At 36.7% G+C, this 24,056-nt stretch overlaps 2 protein-coding genes across 2 annotated transcripts; both read right to left on the bottom strand.

The window, feature by feature from the left end:
- Positions 1 to 2,113: 2,113 nt before the first annotated feature.
- irf4a (interferon regulatory factor 4a) lies at positions 2,114 to 9,533 on the bottom strand. The gene is made up of 9 exons (XM_056742918.1): positions 9,273 to 9,533; positions 8,603 to 8,802; positions 7,739 to 7,925; positions 6,840 to 6,931; positions 6,538 to 6,694; positions 5,707 to 5,808; positions 5,030 to 5,425; positions 3,732 to 3,844; positions 2,114 to 3,392 (listed from the first exon to the last, which is right to left on the bottom strand). Exons 2-9 carry the CDS (start codon positions 8,798 to 8,800, stop codon positions 3,255 to 3,257), a joined length of 1,383 nt encoding a protein of 460 aa, XP_056598896.1. The 5' UTR covers positions 8,801 to 8,802; positions 9,273 to 9,533; the 3' UTR covers positions 2,114 to 3,254.
- A 784-nt stretch (positions 9,534 to 10,317) lies between these two features.
- On the bottom strand, positions 10,318 to 23,655 carry dusp22b (dual specificity phosphatase 22b). Its single transcript, XM_056742919.1, has 7 exons — positions 23,465 to 23,655; positions 18,583 to 18,616; positions 18,434 to 18,516; positions 17,631 to 17,680; positions 15,026 to 15,100; positions 11,656 to 11,827; positions 10,318 to 11,099 (listed from the first exon to the last, which is right to left on the bottom strand). The coding sequence occupies exons 1-7, from the start codon at positions 23,483 to 23,485 to the stop codon at positions 10,977 to 10,979; spliced, it is 558 nt and encodes a 185-aa protein (XP_056598897.1). The 5' UTR covers positions 23,486 to 23,655; the 3' UTR covers positions 10,318 to 10,976.
- Positions 23,656 to 24,056: the final 401 nt, after the last annotated feature.

Raw genomic sequence — 24,056 nt, 5'->3', positions numbered from 1 at the left:
AACTGCATTGAAGAGCCATAAAAGGACAACATGAACACTGTATTGTAATTAATTTATGAGACTTTTATACATTACTTGACCTTAAAGGTCCAGTGAATGAAATTTAGCTTCACTCCACCGCTTGCCCCTCCCTTTCGATGTACTACGGTAGCTGACACAAGGCTAGGATGTTGTCACGTTTTTTGTTTCTTTGCCGAAGTAAATAGCAAATTTATGCAACTCGTTCTGTAGAAACAGCATGCTGAATTCAATGTAAGGGGACTCACGGTGTATGTAGATAGCTCATTCTAGAGAGATAAAAACTAAATGCTTAATAATGTAAGGTACACCTATGTAGACAAAGCTATTTATATTGTATTGCATTTCTCTCAATAGATCCTCCAAAAAATTACACATTACACATTTAAAATCGCAATGTAATATTGACATTTTGAGGAGTATAATTATATAGTTAGCGTTAGATTTTTACACACGCACATACACATCTATTTAAGCAATCTTTCTTATTTCATATTTGGAAATATCAACTTATCTCAGGTGTTTCTCATTTAATTGTTTAGGGGTAATAAAACCTAAAAGAAATGAAACAATTGTTATAATACAAGAAGAGCATGTTGGTGTAAAATGAATGCACATTGTATAGATAAAACTATCTGGATCTGGGTAAAATTAATGAGAGATTTCTGACTTCATATTGAGAGTTTCAAGAACAATAAGGAAATCTGAGTTTAGCCTGTGTCGTTGTTGAGACCTACAATCCATATATCATAGTGTAATCATCATGTTCCTGTCAAGTATTCATGGAAAACACAAAATTACTTTCTTTGGAATCACGTACATTAATGAAAAGCTCACAATAAGCAAAGTTTATTCAGAGAGTACATCATATTTAAGACTAAATGTAGATAGACAAAACACAAAGAGGCAAAGATGTTGCTCTGTTGTCCTCCCCCCACTAATCCTCCACCCCCCAATACCCCCAACTTAGTCTCATTGTTTTTCTTGTGGCCTAGTCTTCCTGTGCACCTGTGACTTGAGTTTCCTGTGTCTTTCTTACTGCATTCACACTGTCCCCCCAAACCACTCTACTCTCGACTGCTATCACTCAAGCATAACCAAAACCCAGCAGCCGGAGTGAACGCACAGACAGCAGCACAGCGGTTATTATCCTTCAATTCTGAGTGAATATACACACAGCACTATGTACCTATTTCAGATGTATTTACTCCTTCACTGTAAAGGAGAAACAACACTAATAACAGAAAGGTCGCCCACACATAATAAAGAAAAATCACACCAGCTGTATATCCTTCATAAACGCAATTGGAAAGAAAATGGAAACTTTTTCTAAAGTCTCCAACATCTCAAAAACTTTTCCTTGGAAAACGTGACCAGAAGAGATCACACCAATGCCACAAACATTACACCTCACATTTCACAAAAACATTTCTTGTCAAAGTGATCCAATCACATGTGTAGGATATACCCTAATTCACATTTAACAAGATCATTGCCTTGTAATTCTAAGGTCTGTTACATTTTTTTATGTTATTTACATACAGTATTCTCGGAAAATTTACATGAACATTTGTGATGTGTTTTTTTTTACATTGTGTACATTTTGGGGACTTTTTTGAGAAAATGAAATGAAAACTTTGAAGCTCAATATCTCAAAACTGCTCAGATAGAACATTATACATCCAATGCAATAAATTGTCAAAGTTGTATCTATGTTCATGTCTTTATAATTTTCGCAGAAACATTTGAGACAGAGCTGAGAACTTAGTCCGGTCACACTTTAAGTTAATGTGTCCTTGTATAGTGTCATCAGTCAAAATGGTTAATACTAATACATAACAGAACGTAGTATAAACTATAAAAGTGAGTACTTAATATACGTGTTTGTTTACTTTAATTGACAATAAGAACAAGTATTGTCTGTGCAAATGTTGTAAAGTTGTTTCAATAACATTTCAGCCAGTAATAGTTCTCATTTCAATAAATCAGTATTCAGTTCACAAAAAGCTTTATTCTCTGGTTACTGCACGTAAACAATATCTACACAAATTTCTGTAAATCGTTAATACAAAAGCATTCAAATAGAGGTCATAACTCTGGAAGAAAATTTTCTTTATTTAACTTTAGAAAAAACATAAAAAAAATACAACCAGAGAAACGGAGTCAAATGAAAAAGACAGAAAGATGCCGAAAATAAGAAAGCATGTGGGAGGTCTTCTCTATGCTTCATTCACACATCTAACATTATCAGCACAGTTTGTGGGCAGTAACCTGCATCCCATCAGCACTCAGCATATGCTCACGTGCAAATGCGCACATACACACACACACACACACACACATACACATACACACTGAGGAAAACAAGATTTTGCTATGATAACATTATTGACTTGAGATCCTTACTCACATGCAGATAACAATCACACATACACACCCACAAACTGTTTCTTAGTATTTAGCACTATATAATTTCTTGTCACATGCCATTCAGAGAAATAATTTGATTACATTCAAGATATCTATACACCTATACATTACATTCGGCTCTGCATATAGATATCTACATGCATGCAGTATAAATAGTCACATAGCCGAATTTACATAGAAAATATAGTCAATTCTGTTATCTGATCAGAAGAACATAGAACATAGTAAAGGAAAATCTATAACTTTTTATGAACTTTTTTCATGATTTATTTTATAAAAAAATAGTTGTTGTTTCTTGAATGCTCAAATGAAACATTTGAAAAAAGGAGGCTTGCAAAACTGTGAGACCACAAATGAAAATATTTCTAGTTGAGTCCCTAATCTTAAATACATCAGATATATTCTTTGATCCAGTTTTTCAAAGCCGGAATATTTCCGTATTTAATGTGATATAAAATAAAGGAATAACAAACATGTATTGTGGTCTCAGACTTATGAACCCTGTTGTTCCTTCATTTGCTTTTTGATGAACGTTCATTTTTACATTTTATACCACAATGACTGTGGGTAACACGGTTTCATCATTGTTTGTGTGAAGTGCTGGCTTTTCTTTCGTTTAGAATTGTGGCTTCTAGACACTTGGTCAGGCAATTGCAATACAATTTCTTTCAAGTCAATGGTCCTCCATTTTGAAATTGTTGGTCTCCTATGGCTGTTGACCAAGAGGTTTCTTGCAGAGGAGATATGCACTGCTGGTTTATGACTCTCGGGGGAGTATCTCAGGAGTCGTTATTATTAGAATAAGCTTACTCTTGCAAGTGTTGGAGACTTCTCTGGTAGTCCTCTGGTATAGCACCTGGACTCTGGAGCTCATATCCGCGCAGGTAGTGACCGTTAGTCTGGCCTGCAAAATACAGAAGCTGTCTCGCAAACATGGGCTCCACCTTTAAAACAAGAGCAATATTAACCATCCGACATCCATAAAAGCACTGCTGATGTAAAAAGGTCTTTAACCTTTAAAATAAATAAAAATAAAAAAAAAATAATTGCCTTGCCTTGCCTTGCCTTGCCTTTAAGTCTATCAAGATTTGCCAATATTGACCAGTATTGTCTGTCTTATTACTCATATGGATAAAAATTTTGAGATAGATTCTAAGAATGCTACAATCAACATAGTCTCTATAGATAGTTTAGCAGCTTGTGAACAGGCACTTTACTTGTTGGCTGGAACTAATATAAGCATTCACTGTTCTTGTAAAACATAAGATGTGCCACGCTCTAACCTGAGCTGTGATCATTTTGCTTTGCCGTTGGGGGTCCGGGAACTCATCCCCAAAGCACAACACCACCTGAGAGCGTGGCATGGGGCGGCCATGGTGAATGAAACCTTGCAACTCTATGTTGAGGAGAAGAAAACCATTTCATCATGAAACAAAAACTTGCAGCAATTGTAACATTCATGGGTCACACTTGTCACCTCTAACAAAGAACAACAAATCATATTTGACGTAAATATCAGCAATTTATATCATATTCAAGTTGGCCTACTATTTCCAAAAATTACACATATAAAGCAAAGTGGTACACGATTCAAAGTAAACTGATGAATTTAAAAGTCAACAGATATGCTTTACAGTCAATACTCTTTCCATCAGAAGAATAAAAAAGTCCAGATGAGCAATAATGAGTACACAAGACCCCTTGAAGGCCGTTCACATAACCTTTTTCTTAACCAGTCACTTGAATTGAAATGCAAATGAACTTTTGCAGGTGCCCTATAGACCTATACATGTGATGAGGTGGTCAGGAAGATGATCTAATCGTTTGCTGGGAAGTTTCATTGTCAAGCACACTGTAAAACATGTGACATTAAAGCAGAGCCAATCGTGACATGTGGCAAACCACACACAGTTAATGAAGAAGTCAAATGGCAGGTCTTACCCTGTCACTACCTATCCAATTATTGGCTTAAACAAAAACGCTAACTTGATAAACTCAAACTTAAAACTCTTCATCAACATCTCGACACACAACCAAATAAGAAACGTGCATGTTAGATTTGAAAGGATGAAGTCCAATATTTGGTGATGGGCCTTATTAATAAGGCATGAGCAAAATTAAATTCTCATTGTTGCATTATTGTAGAATAAATGTATATGGAAATGATATTAACAAACAACAAAAAACAATAACAGCAGGAGTCATTCTATCAAACTTGTTCAGATTTTAATACTTTGAAAAACCATTTATATATAGACTATTGGATTAATCTCCAACCTTAGTAGAATACTCTCGTTCACAGAAATAACAGTGTTTCTATAATGGTTTAGATGCTTTGGTACCCAAAATTGTGCATCTCAGTTTGGCCCTTACCTAAAGAAGACTTTAAATTATACACAATTTCCTTTATTCTGCAGACAATAAAACTATATAACCCTCAAAATGTACCTTCCACTCAATTCACCTTTAATCCAAATAACAGGCAGGCTGTTTATCACTAACTCATCCATCAATCAAACATTTCCAAATTCTCTTCATTCCAAACTCACCCTACTGAATATAATGAAAAATATGTGTTAACCTGAGAGAAACTGTTGGGTGTCCATCAGCTTACAGGTCTGCTCTTTCTCCAGCTTGTTCGGCTTGTCTGCATATGGAGCCAGTGGACCTTCCCAGTACACTCTCCCTTGGCACAGGCGCTTGGCATACAGACCGTCGGGTGCAACCCACAACAAAAGGCCACGCTCCAAGATATTGGGCAGTTTCTCAGCCCCGCGGCGCTGAGACTGGGGGTATGGGAAGGGAAAGAGCACAGGCTCTGCCCCACCATAGAGTCTCTCCTCAGGGGAGGGAGAAGATGGGGACGCGGGGGATCCAGGGGATGGAGAGGAAGAGATTCGACAACCCTCAGTACTGCTGGTGGTCACTTCCTTAACAAGAGACTCGCGGTAATAGAGGGAGATGTGTAGTCGACAGTCTGCAGAACAAATAAAATAAAATGCTTTTATATGTTTTAACAATACGAGTGGTGCAAACAGAGTATGAAACTGCCACAGTGTTACGCCATTGTGTGTGGTTGTCAAGGCTTTGCTATATGACCGCTAGAGTATCCTGCATGCTTTCTAGCACATTTATACTGCAGGTGGTCTGATCATCCACTAGACAGAAACGGTGTCTCTTTAAAAAGCAGCCCACAATGTGAGGAGTCCTTAATCTCTACAGGACACAAGGTGTGGGAAATCACCAGAGATTCTTTACCTGAAATGGCCACAGCTTCAGCAGATCTCATATTGGGGTCCACAGCAACAGGATGGCTTTCTGTAGGTGAGTAGGTATAGAAGGATCCAGAAAACTGGTATCCTGAAAAGTGTATAAACATTAAAATAGTTGACTTTACCAAAATTTGTTATCACAGACAGCATCATACATTTTCAAAACAAATGTGACATCCGTGTCTAAGAATATAACTACATGAAATGATACAGTTGTGTTTTCTTAGAGCAGGGTCAATACCAGACCCCATAGGTCCAAACCCTTAACCCTGATGATTTTAATAAACTGAACTGTGGAAAACTGTGAAATTATTCGTTAAAAAACAGCGGCAAAAAGTGTTTTTGGAGTTCTTCAAAAAAGTGAAAATAGAAAGTCAATATGTGTGCATTGCCAATTCACGGCACTCTTATCTGAGGCCATAAGCAGAGACCAAAACACAAACCAAGAAACCGAATAGTGAAACTCCGACTAAGGCCATGTTTATGTCATCTTGAGAGGCCAATGCCACAAGATCAACACTCTAATTCTGTCAATGTTTTTTTACATCATTAAAACCTACAGTAGACTTGGGGACATATTTGATGAATCATAGACAAAAAGCACACTTTAATTTAAAGTAATGTTTATATCCATATTTGGGACAAAGCATTGCAAGTCAACATAAATGTCCAATAAATAAGCAACATGATTTACACATCCTTTTAAATGTCTTATAATCAAGATGAATATGTATTCCTGTTTGAGCGGAATGGCATATACGACTAACAAAACAGTAGCTTTTAATCTTATATTATTTAAGAAGCTTGATTCAGGTACCGTTGTCACAGGGTGCCGCATGCCAGGGTAAGGAACGTGTTGGTGGATAGGGACACTGGCCGTATGGAAGCTCGGCATGAGGTGTCTGGGGATGAGACTGGTCGCCATTATATTCCCTCCAATCACGTCTCTCCTGAGGGAGCATATATCCAGACATCTGACAGAGAAATGAAAGGTTTTTGAGTAATAACCTTATCACTTGCATAGTCAGCTGACTGTTTCATCATAGCCACTTACAAAACAGATGCAATTTCTGGTAAGTTTATGAAAAGTGTGACATCACAAAGGTAATGGCATCTTACCTGAGGCTGTAGGGATGGATAAGGCGAATGCATGGGATAGCTGATTGAGGTCACCTGTGCTGTACTGTCTTCCAAATTACTGGCCTTAGAGCCTAAAAAACAACACATGTTTCACAACAACAAACCTTTTCCTGCAGACGAAAGCATTTTGGATATCTCCTTATTCTGGTAATTCGTTGTATCAGTCATTTTTACAATGTTTTGTGCAAAGAATTTCAACATTAAGCAACAGATGACAGCTTTAAAAATAATAATACACATATGTATTTCTAAGTAAACTCAATAAGACATGTTGATGACAGACTTAAAACACAATGAATGCTGTAGAAAATCTGGCGTCTGCAACATAGAACTCAAACCAACTTTGTATGTGTTGTCAGTGTTGAACTCTACGCTTTGTAGATTTACATGCTCCAAGAATAGTAACTGCAGTAGGGCATGACACTATCTTAAATGTGTATGAAGCTGCGGTTGGGTTCATGAAGCACTTGCAGAACTTAACGGTCAAACTAGGCTCCTTCATCGATTTGACCTCACAGGTTTATATTATGCACCGACTGAGGGGTGACTTGTGCTGCTTACTGCTGTATGCACTTGGTAACCGAAGCTCTCTATAAAAAGCTTGAGGGATTTTAGCACATGTAGTGGCTTCCTCTTAGCTTCCTGCTACACGTATTAGTGAGGGCAAGCAACACTACTCAATGTAAATTCATAGCATGCCTTTACCTTTGTTGCTTAAAATCTGTGTCTTCCTAGCACTCATGTATGTCAATCTTTGGGGTGCTTATAGGCAAAGTGCATGGAAACCGTTTGTCATTTTGGGAACAAGGGAACGTCAAACCAACAAATATCTAATTGCGCAACAATAAGAAATAATTGAATGGTGTAGGGGAAATCACCTCTCTTTGCTCCCTCTGGTATTATTCGGTAGACCTTGTAAGGATCCGATATGTCCAACTGGCTTCGCTCCACGAGTTCATCAAAGTCATTACTTTTGTTGAGGGCACAGCGTAGCCGCGTCTTCCATGTTGGGGGGTCAGGCTTGTCGAAGCCTTCTTTGTATTTCCCCTTGAACAGGGCCCAAGCCTATGACCAGCAAGACCACAATAAACACGACAGATTAGAAGATGAAAAGAAGAGGGAGGATATCAAGAGAAGAAAAACATGACAGTATTGCTAGCTTCGACGATCTATAAAGAGAATGTGTCATTGATAATATGTTTGCGTTTGCGTATGTTTGAGGTAGATAACGCATGGGTTAAAAGCCGTATGCCATGGGTTTAGATCACGGGAATTCTCATTGCTGTAATTCTCTACAACAACATACAAATGAAGTATCAAAATGTCTTGCTCTTTGCCATCAACAATGTTTACAGTCTAATACACACAACACAAACCTTGATGGCCCCAATAAATATTCAAATCACAATTAACAATGAAAACGTTATTGCATTGGATTAGAACATGTCAAAACCAAGTGGAATCCGAACAAACGATGCTACATCTTTTTTTAAACTAGAGCTTAAAGTAGATATACAGCTACATACCCCTTACGTTTACACAGATTCATGCCTTCTACTTCTTTCTATTTCGATCCTTTATAAACATTTATAGTGCTTCTTATTTGTAAAAAAAATAAGATTAACATAATAAAATGGGTTACATTATATAATGACTAAATAAGTCTTTTGTGTCTAACATTGTATAACAAAATCCTATGACGATTATAGAGTGATGACGTGCTCTTCATCCTCATCACTCACCTTGAAAAGTGCAGCGTCCTCGTCGCGGTTATAGTCCTGCTTCCCTGCGTGTTTCCAGGGAATTCTAAAAATGCTTTTCTCATCATTTTCCCAAACCAAACCGGGATACTCCCCGCTATCAATCTGATCGATGAGCCATTGCCTAAGTTTGCCATTCCCACAACTGACTGACATGCTGCAGTCTCCATCTAAGTTCATGTCTGTCAGGAATGCATGCGGAAGGAATGCATGCACATGCAATATGCAAGAAAAATAAATTTTTAATTCATGCATATTCCGAAACTTTTTTCATTGAAAACAAGGTTTAAGTATTCTTGTAACAAATTAAAAAGTCCCGTGAAACACAAGCATCACTTCGGGAGTCAGATGGTATGAGAACAAATGAGTGAATATAAAACAGCAAATGAAGGTCTCAAAGAAAATAGTCCTAAACAACATTTATGTAGTCTACAGCAAAGAATCTATTACGCATGACAACATGGCAGTTGAAATGTAAAAAATAAGTTAAAGTAGTTAAATTGCTTATGTGAATTTATTGTCTGCTTCAAGTTCATTTGTGTTAAGAGTCTCCCTAAACAGGTATTTGAAAACCCAGTTAGTTTAATGCCAGTTCAATAAGTTACATACATTTGAAGTTATTCAAATAATAAGCTACAAGCCCGAGCCTTACCTTGCTATATGCACAGTTTGACTTCACTGTCAAAGCCGACCCAGTTTGAGACCAGCAGAAGGTGTTTCTAATCTTAAATAAATATGTGATAGGTGGAGAGATGGGTGGAGCGTTACGTGGAAGCGCACTTCTCCAGCAGCACCATTACAGAGGTAAAGACTTCAGAGAAACACGGCAGAACCGCATGAATAAACATCCAACACACGGGAAACCCCTCCGAGACAAACAAACACTAGACGGAACAAGAAAAAAAAGAATGGCAAAAATCTCCCAGGCCTCGTCATCAGAGTTATCCTTGCGTCTGGCGCGAGCTTTAATAAAAATGTGCATGCGCCACCAGCTCCATCTGTGACGGAACACGATCCGATTACTTTAAAAACATCACATACATATATATATATATATATATATATATATATATATATAGATCACCGTCATTTTTTGAGGGGTAGATATTCTTAAACGAACACTTCCTTATAAAATTGTATTAGTCTCTTTTAGGTCTAAAGTAGACCGTTAACAGTGTAGGCGAAGTCAGGCTCAATGATGGTGACTGTGCTGCCGCCTAGTGCTGGAGCGAAAAGTTCACTTCTATCTGCAGGCGCATTGGACACGTACATTTATAATTGTCATCTCATCATCATTTTATATTTCAAGTCACATCCTTGTGGTAAACCAGTTCTACTTTTCTTTATTCAACTGTAGCTTATTATGTCGCTTTCAGGAAGCTGTAATTATAATTTGCTGTTGTTTTTTCTCTTCGTGAGCTTTTTGCCTGCTAGAGTAGTGACCAAATTGGTAGCCTATAGAAAAGGATGATAATTTGACCTTGTATTCAAACATGTTGTAGGTAGTGCTTGGAGAGTAAACTGAAGCTCAACTTTTATAAAAATTGAATAAGAATGAACCGTTAAATCCAACACATGTGCATGGCCCAGTAGAGCGACTACAAAATATGCATACAAGAGAGGATCAAGAAGTATTAATTACAGATAAAATTGAAGTCAATGTAGGCCCATGCTTTATTTATAACTTTTTAAGTTCTCTGTGCATTTCTCCATATTCTACAATGTCTGCTGTAATTTACCATTTTTCCAAATAGTTTTTTCAAATAAACGCAGTGTTTTTCTTAAAAAAATGATGCAAAACTACTTATATTTTGATAGTTAAATTAAAGCGGGGGGGTCATTCAAGGCAAATGCAATGCAAATAATGCCATCCAGACATCACTTTGGCCACCACTGTAAATGCACTTACTGTTCTCTTGACAAATGAAGAAGTTTTTATTTATTATGAGAGGAACAGATTCCATAGATAATCATCTAACTCACCTAAGATCAAATTTGACATATAATTTAAGTTTCATTGGTAAAGTAAAGTATCAAAGTCACCGAACTGACAACCCGAAAAGGAAATGCAAAAGTTCACTCAGTTAAATGACTACAAATCAAATTTTTTATATAACTGGATTATATTTCCAAGAACAAGAGAACACAAAAATGCCTACGATGTCACCTTAGTAGCGAACATTAAAATCTTTCCTAAATTATTTACAAAAAGTGTCCATACTTAAAAAAACAGTGCTAAGCCATCACAATCAACATGTCATATTCTTATCTGACATAACAGTCAACATAAGTCTTGAGGAATGCCATATGGCTTGTCGCTTTGTATTCCCTTTGTGGATTGGACGAACTGTCTAGATCAGTCTCTCATGCGTCCTCTGTCCTGTCCTGGACAACTGGGTATCTGTGCGAGAAGGGCACGGATGTCGTCCTCATCATTAAAGGGATTTTCCTTATACTCCTCCTTCAGCCATTCTCTGTACTGAACATACATGAATAATTATAATCCAATGTAATAAATGCCGGAAATACATCTTAATAGAAAAAAAACCCTAAATTTTTAGTAATTCTGCACCAATATATTTCCAGGATATTTGCCTTATATTGATTTGGTTAATGGGTTAACACATTTACACAATGCAATTTTACAAACATGCCCACATACGGGGCAGTCTAAAGGTTAGAGAGTCAGACTCATGACCAGAAGGTTGCTGGTTTGATTCTCAGGGCCGGAGGGTAACGACTGAGGGGCCCTTGAGCAAGGCACCTTACCCCCAGTTGCTCCCCAAGCACTGCAGTGATAGTTGCCCACTGCTCTGGGTGTGTGTGTGTTCACGACTTGCTGTGCGTGTGTTCACTACTCACTGGATGGGTTAAATGCAGAGGTCACATTTCCGCTATGGATCACCGTATGTGACAAATAGGTCACTTTCACATAATCCCCATTTTCAAACATTGAAGCTAATTCAAGAGTTTCAAATAGCATGTTTGGTTAATATAACTCTGACACATTCATAAACACCTTTATCTTTATTTACCTGCTGTAGTTGGGTGCTTTCAAACTCCTGTAGCTGGGTCTTGAAGCCGCCGTTTGGTGAAGCACAGGGTCTGACAACGTTCACTGCAACTAGAGCCTCCTGCCATCCCAGACTAGTCACAGTCATTATATACGCCACCACCAATGTCACACTACGTGACACGCCAGCAAGACTGAAACAAATCAAATGAAAGGTAAAAATCTTTCTGGTAGCGGTATGCAACGTCCGAGGTAAATTTTCAGGGAATGCACATACTGATGTTTCATGTATGGTTTGAAAGCACTGTAAATCACATTGTGTAAAACCACCTGCCACATGCAAAGGCCACATTTAAAAGTAAATGTTAGTCGCCATACACTCAAGTAATTAAGTCCAAAACATGCGTCTTAAATATTTAATCACAGTAACCATAGTTTATGAATGATTCATAAGATTTAGGCAAACCTGTAACCTGAAGTATTACATAAAATTACATTGCATTTATGCATTTGGCAGACGCTTTTATTCAAAGCAACTTACATTCCATTGTTTTATACATTTTGTTTCTGACTATGTGCAATCACCTGATTTCGAACCCATGACCCTGGCATTGCTAGTGCCACAGAAAAGCTTAAACATCGGAATGTTACTTGTCATGTGGCATTATGCTTCAGACATATACGAGTTTATAAATGTAATGTGAAATACTGCCATAAACGTATAGTGCAGAAGAGGCCTGAGCCAAATCTAGCAATCAGATTACACAGTGTAACAAATTGTTTTTATAGTTCTTGTTCAATTCTGTGGTGCTTATCATTGTGGTAATATTAATTGTCATGAAGCATCAATGTTTTAGTGTATACTTAGCTCAAGTAAATTTTGAGCTTATATCACTCATTACCAGGGATGGGCATAAATACATGTAAATGTATTTAAAATACAAATACAAAATACTGTGTGGAAAAGTGTATTTAAATACAAATACAAAATACTGTGTGGAAAAGTGTATTTAAATACAAATACAAAATACTGAGTGGAAAAATGTATTTAAATACAAATACAGTATTTTGTATTTTGAAAATACACAAAATACATGTGATATTGGTGATTCAGTGCAGGTACCCCTATTAGGCTGAAATCTATCTGGGTCTATTCTAAATGCCAAAAGCATGATGTGTTTAACTGCTAAGAAACTTTCAATTTCTTTTCTATTTACCGCTTCCCTTCCCCTGCCCGGTAGGAAATACACAACTACAAAAAAAGACACTTTATAAAAAAAATATTTTATTACGTTTTATCACCATACTAACTTCCAACTCAGTAACAAGAATAGAAAGTTTGTCTAAAATAAAAAATAAAGAATTTGGCATTATTCACCCAAAGGTTGTTTTTTTTTCTACTAAAAGCTAAAGATTTTGTGTGGTGTATCATTCATAAGTGTCATCACAGATGCACACAATCAATACACTAAACTGATGAGACTATTTTGTTTAATACAATCGTTAATTAAAAGAAAATAATGCATTTAAAAATATATAAGACAGTATTTTTCAATTTAGTGTGTTTAATGTTATCATATATTGATATGTTTTGTTATAATGTCACAATTTGAAGTTAACTGTGTTTTACTGAGGGCTTAAGAAGTGTACTTGTAAGTGTACCTTTTTCACATAATGACCTAAAAATGACCCAAAACCTAATCAATTTATATGTGAAGAAATCCATTAATCACGAGAGGAGTGTTTCACAAATTATTCGGCAAACAAATGACTTCCTCTCATCGCTCCTTTTTGATGATTTAGAGAAGAATTTATCAGTGTCGCCCCCTGTCGTTTCACAGATTTATACAACGGAGAGCACGTCAAGAATAAAAGCCTCGTCGGTTTAATGAGGAGTGCGCGCAGTAAACAGTTTCGCGGCGTATCTATGTGAATTGTGAAAGTATAAACAAGGCTTCAACTGCACAAAGCAACAAGAGAAAGCGGCAACTGTGTGCTTATTCCAACGCTTACCGCGTCACACGTGCCTGGGGAGGGGTTTGTCTGGCCTGAATTATGTTGGTTGATGCACGAAAACACCCTGATCAAAAGGTCGACTGGCTCAAAGTATTTTGAGTATTTTGAAAATACAAAAATACTCATCTTAAATGTATTTAAATACAAATTACAATAGATTTTTCCAAAGGCTTTAAAATACAAAATACTTTTTTTGTATTTCAAATACGTATTTTAAATACATGTATTTGAAATACTGCCCATCCCTGTTCATTATGATATGTTGCAAATAAACAGAAACTGTACAAATTTTCACATATTTAAAAAGATTCTCAAAATTTCTGTAGCATAGGCAAGGTGAGATGAGGCGATGATGTGTCACAAAAACGTCATAAAGTTAAAAACTATCAAATGTACACTTCTGAAGTCTTGAAGAACTCATTATAAAACTGTTATGTTAAACTGCTGTTTTGTGCTCAGGGTTATTCCAGTACCTTGTAAAATCTGCATACGAGTAATGATAATGAAATGTATAAATGTGTAAAAATATTTTTTTAGCTTTTACCATCGATGGAAAAAAAAAATGTATTCAGCATGTTAAACTTCATAAATAAACAGTAAAAATTCAACAACATCAAAAAAGTTGTATTGTGTTATCATTGAAGTTCATAGATGGGCTCTAGTTTTGCAAAATAATTCAATAGAAAAGTAAAAATCTTGTTCTCTCTGTTCCACCTAAAGCGAGTTTGCATCATTACTGCAGCATTTACAGCCTTGAACAGTTTTAAACATGTGGACCAACCACCTAGGAAATAAGTGATACATCAAATTGAGTATTTGTCCTTTTCATGTAGAAATATGATATTTGATGATATTTTGGTTGGTGGTACATTACAAGTCAAATAAACAGAACAGTGCCTGTCTCCAAACAATGTACCTGCGCACCTATATTGTAATATTGATTTAAGATCCTTGGCGAATACAGTAGACATAAAGTAAAGAAACTCAGAGACAACGCTACTAAATGTATATAAAAACCCTGGTCGTGAGTGGTTGGAACATTTGAAATAAATACTATTCAGAAAGTCAGATTTTCTCAGCATGGCATCAGCATATGATTTATAATATTCTCATATCAAACAGAGGCTGATGTCTACTAGTGTGTTTGGGGAAGTACAAAAAAAGCCTTTCCCCCTTGACACCTAGTTATCAGCTGTTCACATTGTCACCCTGAGCCCAAATAGTTCTTTGCGGTATCTTGACTGCGAGCATATTTTAGTTCCGTTTATGGTTCGGTCATAGCTTTGGTGCAAGCAACCATATGTGACAAAAGAGGACAGGCCTTTACGTGCAATACAGATTTTGATAGTGGAGGAAAATACAAATCTCTCACTTACCAGTGAACTAAACAGCCCTCTCCTTTCAGACGGGATTCATGTATGAACATTATGCTCTTTTTAAAATGCTGGATACTGTGGAGGCAAAAACAGAAAGATTTTGTTGTTTTCATTTAGGAAGCCTATGTTAAAGGAACAGTTCTTCTAGTGGGGGCAAACAAGGTAAACACGCAACATGTGAAGAAACACGCGAGACACACAAGAAAGAGATTTAGCATTACCTCACCATATTTCAATGTATCATGCTTTTGCAGATCGCAAAATAAGCTTGAATATTCAGTTTTCTCTCACATAAACATCGTTTTGCCTCATTAGACATGTATTGACCGATTGTAGTCATTACTTGAATGATGAACTGATGCACTTTTTGTAGCTTCGTCATGATGAGCCCCATATAAGAAGATAACACGAGGGCAATGACATTTTTGTTTTCAACAGAAGAATGAAAGTCATATACATCTAGGATGAAATTGGAAGAGAGTAAATAATAGATTTCTTTCCCTTTAAGGATTTATTATGTGTTCCATATTACAACGCAATACATTTACTATAACAGGGGGGTCGGTAGCAATTTTGGACCCTATGAAAGAATATGAGGTTGGCCCCCTACCGCACCAAACATACTAACCAACTATCCAAAATCTTCGTCTGCAATTTAGTAATACATGAATAATTTTCATTACATTACTACTATTACTGTTACTACTAATAAAACAGATCAGTGGGAGACCCCAAAGTACTTGAGCCTTTAGAATCATCCAAACGTCCCCCCCTTATGGCTACGCCCCTGATAAAAGGTGTTGCTATGTAAACCGTGACCTCAGAAAGGATTTGGATATCTAAACCACATGCATTCCATGAATACATTCCACATGAAGTGCATGCTGAATATACTTTAAAGCAACACAAGTGGAAACATTTAGCGACATTAATGTCCTACAAGAGTAACATCTATAGACACGTTCCACAAATGTCTGAGAACCACAAATTCTTACTAATTAAGATTTTTTTTTTTTTCTTGTCCTTTGATTCTTGTTCTTTATATTATTGTAATCTGGTGCTGTTTCCTATTTTGGAATATTAGTAAAAAATCTTTGGAGCGAGTGAGGGAGAGGACGGGTAAAAGTCAATAGTGGCTGTCTGTCCAGTGCTGCCAAACCAGCAAGTCAAAGTATGCAGAAGCATACTAGCATTTTAACGTGATTCATCTTCCGATAATGTAGATCAAGTATATGAAAATAATACATATGAACCAATGCAGACTACGAAAAACTAATGTCATTCTTTTGACAAGAAGGCTACTCTTCTGCTTTTGCCCAAAGTCGTGGTTACAAAAGTTTTCTGAGGGAAAGAAAAATATTCTTGGGGAAACGCAAATGCCTTGCAAAGATACTCAATGTTGGGGAGAGTAAAGATTTGAAATATTTTCACTTCCTTTCGTATTTTTCCACCAGTATGTCCCTTTAGTGGCTCAATACCGCGTCACATCTGTTTTGACAATGTCGATTGTGAGATAACATGGTACATGAAGAAACAATTTTATATCAAAATCATACTAGCCTGACTGTTACGTTTTAAGATAAACGCTTTCATTATGAGAGGATCTGGACGCAATCACTGTCTCGCTGCGACCTCTCTGTACATGTCTTCATTGAACACTGTGCGGTGCACCCGAGCATGCATGGATTTTTCAGATAAAACGGTTGCGTACAAATAAAAGACAAACGTGTTTTGTTTTAGCGTGATAATTTGAAAAAAAATTATCACCCCCCGAAACCTGGCTTAATACATAAATGGTCATATAAGGATGACAAAGGATTTCATATAACTGCTCTCCTAGCATTTGTAATCAGGCACAGAACAGAGTACCTTCTGCGAGTGATTTAAATCAATGGGATTTCTTAATGGACCTTAGCATGAGGCATATAAGGACAAAGTCTGGAATACTATTTTTCACATATCAACAAATGATAACTTAAATTGATATTAAAGGCCCAATTCCGATGTTGTTTAACACTGCCCAGAAATGTCTGGCTGTGGTTTTGATTTAGCATGCACAGAAGAAACAGCATGGCAGATACAACAACGTTTCCTCCAGAACATCCATCCTTCTGACAGGACCAGGATGAGAAAGGGCTGGGTTTGTCCAGTTTGGTTAAAAGGGTCAGTTTCACATTACGCATTGCTGGGTTTCACAGGCTCAGAGAAGTGACATGAGGCCTGATGGTAAAGGGGGGATATAAATAAAGGCGTAGCAAGACCAAGGCATCACTGCAGAAGCCAGCTCATAACTTCCTTCCTGCACTGCGAGGGCCACAAGAGGAAGTGTGCATATGAGTGTATGTGCACTCACACACAGTTCATGCACGCTACAAGGTGTGTCACTAATGCTATGAAATAACAAAATCACAAATTGGGGTTATGATCTCCGGAAAAACATATGAACATAAACAGTTCGCGTTGGTGTAAATACCAAACCTTTCGAAACATATGTATTTTGAGAAATAAATGTGTATCTTTAGTCTGACACAGTGACTCGTGCTGCCCACTGGTGGCAAAAAGAAATCGACAAACATTCTGTCTGATATGTACTTGGACTACTTACAGGTTTTGTGAGGGTGAATCTGCTGCTGGAATACAAAGATAAGTCATCTCCTAAACAAAGGGATGAAAAATAGAAATGTTTATCAACACACAGGAATATTAATAATACAATTATAATATTCTCTTTTCAACACATGGTCGAAGGTTTGGACACACCTACTGTTAATGTTTTCCATTCTCAGGAATAATAGTAGACCATCAAGCAATGTAAAATAATACAAAGAGGAACGAGACAATTAAACAAAACCAACAATCCTTTTCCGAATTCGTCTGGATTACATCTCAAGGCATTATCTCAACCAATTTACGGAGAGGCATTGTGGGATGCTTTATAAACAGTGCTCCAAAAATTCCATGCAAGTAAGAATTTATCAAATTACTTTTGTTTGATTTAAATCATGTGGCTGTTTATTGTTGCACGTATTGTTTCATGATAGCTCTTTCAATGTGTACAAACTGATTCCTACAATACTTCAATACAGGTCTCACCTTTTTGAAAAACTGGCCAGGTATTCAACTCAGAGCTAAACAATTTACATGCACAGAACAGGTGAAATAATTTGGGGAGTAATGTTCAGACTGAGACAAGCAATCTTGTCAACCGTGCCTTGGCAATTCTAAGCACCATTCGGGACACTGTTGAAACCTGCGTGTGTGTTTTTCAGATAAGTGTGAAGAAAGTGAAAAAACACATGCAGTCATTCAACGAGTAAATGCAAATTACAGTGTGGTTTGATTTACAGATCAATAGCAAAAATGTACACAGAGTAAGCTTGTCTAAATTGATAAACCACTAAATGATACCTGTAAAATTGGAGTGGCATTATCATAGATGGAGAGGATGTGTGTGATGTTGTTTTTAGCTAATTGTTCCCGGTCACTGGCATCTGCAAAAAAAAAATGATTATTCTTTTTAAAAACTCTTTTGACGATTCAACAATTTCCCGTCTTACCTTTAAAATTACCCAAGTACAAGTCTGGCAGAACCTGGGACAACACAAGCAAGTTTGTTTAATCACAACTTCAGGACAAATAATATACAGAACAAACCTACAAAAATACAACTTCCTTAGGAACCACTGATTTATATGTATTTAAATACAGTTTAAATAAATCTTTGTTTTGCATCGACATATATGATAACATGAGCTTCAAAGTGATTTGCATGAAGTCACTTAAAAACAATTTGAAGGATTTTTTTAATACACAAAACCAAGTTTTGTGCCTGACATGTGATTTCTCGGTGTACCCATATTGTCAGATATAGGGATGACCAGGGCAGAAGAGTTTTTTTTCTTCACAATAACACATTGTGGCTAAAAGGGATACAGCTACAGCAGGAAGTGATGCAATATAACATTACCATTAGGGTGACCACCCATCCCCCTCTGCATTGTACTGCACAGCATTTTCACCCCTTGTCCCGTACATTGCATATTGATAAAATGTCCCGCATGTACAATAAGCTCATACAAAGCCGATTTGTAAAGCCTTTCATACCAATGTATGAGAAGAAGGCGGTGATTTCAGTCATCATGAGGCTGCAACGTCTGTCAGTATATCGGGTAGCGATCCGCTGATGTCAACTTTCCAAATAATACGACATTAAAACATCCTAAAATGTGTGGCTTTGAAACTTTATTTTTGCTTGTTTTTCTGTGTTAAGCCTATAGTTTGTGGTTAGCATATTAAAAGAAAAATTATTAGCAAATCATGAAATGCATTATTTAACTATAATACATTTTAAAAGAGATTTGTTTGTTCTTTATTCCTTCAGTTTTCTCTTTTTGAGAAGATAAGTATACAACATGATAACTCTGCGTCTGATCTGTGCTCAAAAATGTGACCCTTAAATTGAAATATCTATGTCTCAATTATGTTGTAGTTAGAATGGACTAAATAACAAATTAATAAGATAAAAATTATAAAAAAATGTTTCAGTCCGTTATTTTATCAGAGTTTCCCGCTTTTCAATGGTGTCCCACATTGTCCCTCACAAACGGATTACCTGTTCCACATTTGGTTTGTTGGGTCACGCTAATTACAACACTCGCCATAACATTACAATAAATTGCATTAGCTAACACATACCACAACCCTAAACCTAAATTTACAATAATAAAAAAATCAATTAACTGTTGTCAGCCTGACTAAAATTTTGCGGTATTGAAGTGCGCATCCGCACGCGCCTTCTAGCCATAACCCAATAAAACCAGGAGGGTTTTCCAGAAAGCAGGGTTAATTTACCATCAGCTAAACCCTGAACACTGGGATGATTAACCCACATCTTGCTTACTCAGGGTATGTCTGTTCCACAACGCGTTTGAAGAGAAGTTTAATCAAGCTCCTGAAAGATACCCAGAGTTAACGCGAACTCACAGCGTAAAACAACGTGAAGACATTGTCAATGGATAACAGATTTCACTAGTCACAATGGAAACGGCCAGGAAGCTTAAAGTTTTTTCCACAGAAGACTTACATCTGCATCAGTGTATAAAGTGCGGGATTAAAATTTTATTATTTAAGTTATGTTTTTATGAAACTATAATCGCTATATATTTTTAATATATTCCCTATTTTTATTCTATCATATTTAAAATATATACTCATCATGGCTATCTTTGTTACATAAAATGAAGATTTGTTGAGATCTTTGCAACTGTGACGAGTCTCCCTTAGTGCAATCGTATGTCATGATTCCGCTATCATGTCATGTCTATTCTTGGTCTTGGGGCGGAGTCATGGCATAGCCTAAGGTTGTGCGTGGAGGGAGAGATAGTGATCCCATAGGCTTGCTATACTCTCTCTCTGGTCTGCGTCTTTGTTCCAGCCATCTCGTTTACTCGTTGGCTTTCCTTGAGTGTTCATACCTATCACCTGGTCCTTGGTAATTATCCTCGGTCTGTCTCCCTTTAAAACATCCTCGTGTTCATTGTCCTGTGCTCGTTCATTGTAGGTGGTAAACTGTACGTGTTATGCTGTATCTTATATCGTGGATCTTGGATTATTGTACCTTGTTTGTTTATTGCCTAGTCTTTCACAGTTCCTTTTTCCTCGTATCCTGTTTTGTTTTGCCTTTTTTGTTAAGTGTGTTAAATAAATATCTTGCCTTCCGTTCTGTGATATCAACAAGTCTACCATAGTATTTTACCAAAATCGTGTTTTGTATTACGTTTGATCACATTGCTATTTTTGAAGGCAGTATAAACCCTATCTTTGTGTGTAATGTTTATCTGTACACTACACTTTGTATGATAATTACTATGCAGCAGAAATTGAAGGTCTGCTGTGACGGAGATGGATGTTTAAAATGTTAGGCCCAGTCACATGTCCAATATATCATGTAGCCTATATCTATATCCCTTTCAAATACACATACATTTTGTTTGACTTTGTTTGCTAAAAGGTCACGGCTTTCCAAATGTTAAAATACGTGGAAACGGCCTATCCTGAGATGCTAATTGTAATTTGGAGTAATGCCTTTCGATACTAAACTGCAAGAGGAGGCTGAGGATCAGAAAGACATTTTTAAGGAATTCAGTAAGTATGAAAAACCTTAAGCCTTTAAAATTATAATAAGAATTTAAATATGTGAACAATATGCCATAGTTCCCATTGGGGGTCACCTAATAAAGCCTTGGTAACCTGCCAGCCTGGGAATCGAACTTGCATGCTTTAAGTTTTAAATCTGGCTCTTTAACCATTAGGCCACAACTATCTTGGACCCAATGCATCAAACATTGTCTAATAAGTGGACAAGAGAAATATGCAATTGCTTTGGAGATTAAATACTTCACTATTAACATCCTTTAACAGTTGGAAATTGTAAGGTGTTTTTATTTATCCAGTGATATTTGAAGATGTTTTAATAAACCTAATTCAAAGTATATACAGTATTTAATATAAATACATAAAGTTTAAAATTAACAGCTTACATTATTTTTGTGAAAGATTATTTCATTTTAAAAGGTTAAATAATAGCTAATAATACAATTAGTTGCGAATGCTGAATTGCTGGAAAATTATAATATGTTATACATTTTTATTTTATTTTTTATTTTTTAGTCATTTGGCAGACGCTTTTATCCAAAGCGACTTACAGTGCACTTATTACAGGGACAATCCCCCTGGAGCAACATGGAGTAAAGTGTCTTGCTCAAGGACACACTGGTGGTGGCTGCTGGGATTGAACCAGCAACCCTTGATTTACCAGTTCAGTGGTTTAACCCACTAGACCACCACTCCACATACATTATACATAATCTGTGCTTCCAGGCCAATTTGACGCTCATCAAAATGCACACACATGCGCAGACAACCCCTAAAGCTTAGTAATATTTCCTTAAAATGAACTAACCCAGGAACATAACCTGCTCCGGTTATCTTCAGAGAGTAAGTTGCAATGGTTACTAACAAACCCTGAAATGTATCTCCGATTTTGGAACCGAAAATTGAGGTTATCCGCTAACTAACGCTTAGAGGGGTCATATGGTGAAATAAGTGTTTTTCCGTGTCTTGAGAGTGTTATAATTTGCCCATGCATGTATTTGTCACTTAAAATTGCAAAAATTAAAGTGTTGGAACAAAAGATGCATTCTATCTAAAAGCGAATGCTCACCCAGTCCTGCCTGAAACGCCTTGTGAAACCACACCCCCACAAATCTACGTCAGTTTGTGGTATGAGTTGATTAAGGCCGCCCAAAAGTATACGCAAGTAAGGATGGCGTACCTGTCAGTGCAACTGCTTTGAAACCTGATGTTCCAAATATGGTAAGAGGCGTTACTTTTCCGTCACACGCTTGCAGTATTCTACCGAGTCACTATGCACTGATTAACTGGCCAATCATAGCACACCTCGCTTTTCAGAGCGATGAGCTTTGTAGAAAATCTGCGCGTTTCAGAGAGGCGGGGCAAAGAGGACATACAAACATGCACGGTATGTGAAAAATACAGCATTTTTCAACCCTAAATAGTGTATACACATTAAATTACATCTAAAACAAACTATAATATTCGTTTTAGTCGTATCATATGACCCCTTTAAATTTACCCGTGTGTGTCACATAACCAGCTTTTTGGAATACCCATATCCCCAGGACAGTCTTGATTTCACAAAACATGTCCTGCATTGTGAAATGTTCAGAAATCACAGAATGGACACTGGAGGACAACATTCTCCAGCACAGCACCTAGCAGCCTTTGTTCCTGATGTTTTTCCCCCAAACATTTTCTATAGTCAATGATATATATATATATGTACACGCACGCATGCATTTTAATGCCTGTGGAATATATTTAAAGATCCAAGATCATGCTAAAAAATGTTAATATGGCTTAATGCAGTTGCTAAGATTTTTCAAGTTTGTGTAAGCACGTTGCTATGTCGTTACTAACCTGTTGTGGGTGGTTGCCATAGCAATAAGCATGCTTGCCCTTTGCTTGCTTGTTCTATTTAAGATAGTTGCTGTGCTGTTAATAGGACATTGTGGGTGCTTCCTTACTGCCACAACTTCGCCTAAACATCTGTTATGTACATTTTTTCACAAGGATATTTTTCCTTCTCTGCCCGACAAAAACCATGAATCAAAATGTCGAGAAAAGTAACGACATTAAATGTGTCATTCATGTCTGTAGATCAAAGTTAAGGTTGGTTCGCCAGCACAATATACTGAGCAGTAAGAACAGATCTTTGACAACACCTCTGATATAAAACGTTTACTACGAAATAAAACGTTACGCCGTGTCTTTGTTGTGTGATTGTCACAATTTCAACACCGATATGATGGCATTCACTTAAAGTTGAAAACTTATTTGCAAAAACAGGAAGCCATGTACCTTATTCAATCCGTTCCCCATGTCACTGCCTTTTCTAAAGCTGAAAATTTCAAGTAGTTAAACAGTAAGTATGCTTAAAATCTGGATATCGGGATTACATCGACAGTTTTGATCGCATAAAGCGTTACTCTTCTCAGTTAGTAGCGTCCATATAGCTCAAGTGTTTTCATTTTTGACGAGCCTCTCTTAAAGGCACAGTACACAAAGTCAATGATACAGGTACACGTGACAGAACATACCGTTTAAAATGTTCAAAAGCTTGTTTTGTAAATAAAGTAATGAATCGTATGTAGTAGAAACGTTTTGCTGCGTGTGTAATGATGAATTGGTAACGTGACAAGGCTGTTTAGGAGTGAACAACAATCTTAAAATTAAATTAAAGATATAACATTGAACTTTTTTAACATGACAAAAAACTGACTATGGTTCCCACTAACTGTGATACAAGGAACTGGGCTTGATATTAATATATTTACATTTAAAAAAAAACATATTTACATTTTTATAAGTATAAATGTAAAATATAGAATTGTATCCGTGCCAGTTAGAGTCTAAAAAATTAAGCAATGCATTCTATTCACCTTTCGTATTA

Source organism: Triplophysa dalaica, chromosome 3 (assembly GCF_015846415.1).
Source record: "Triplophysa dalaica isolate WHDGS20190420 chromosome 3, ASM1584641v1, whole genome shotgun sequence".
Taxonomy (NCBI): Eukaryota; Metazoa; Chordata; class Actinopteri; order Cypriniformes; family Nemacheilidae; genus Triplophysa; species Triplophysa dalaica.
Note: the sequence above shows the minus strand (reverse complement) of the source record. Positions and strands in the feature narration are given on the sequence as shown.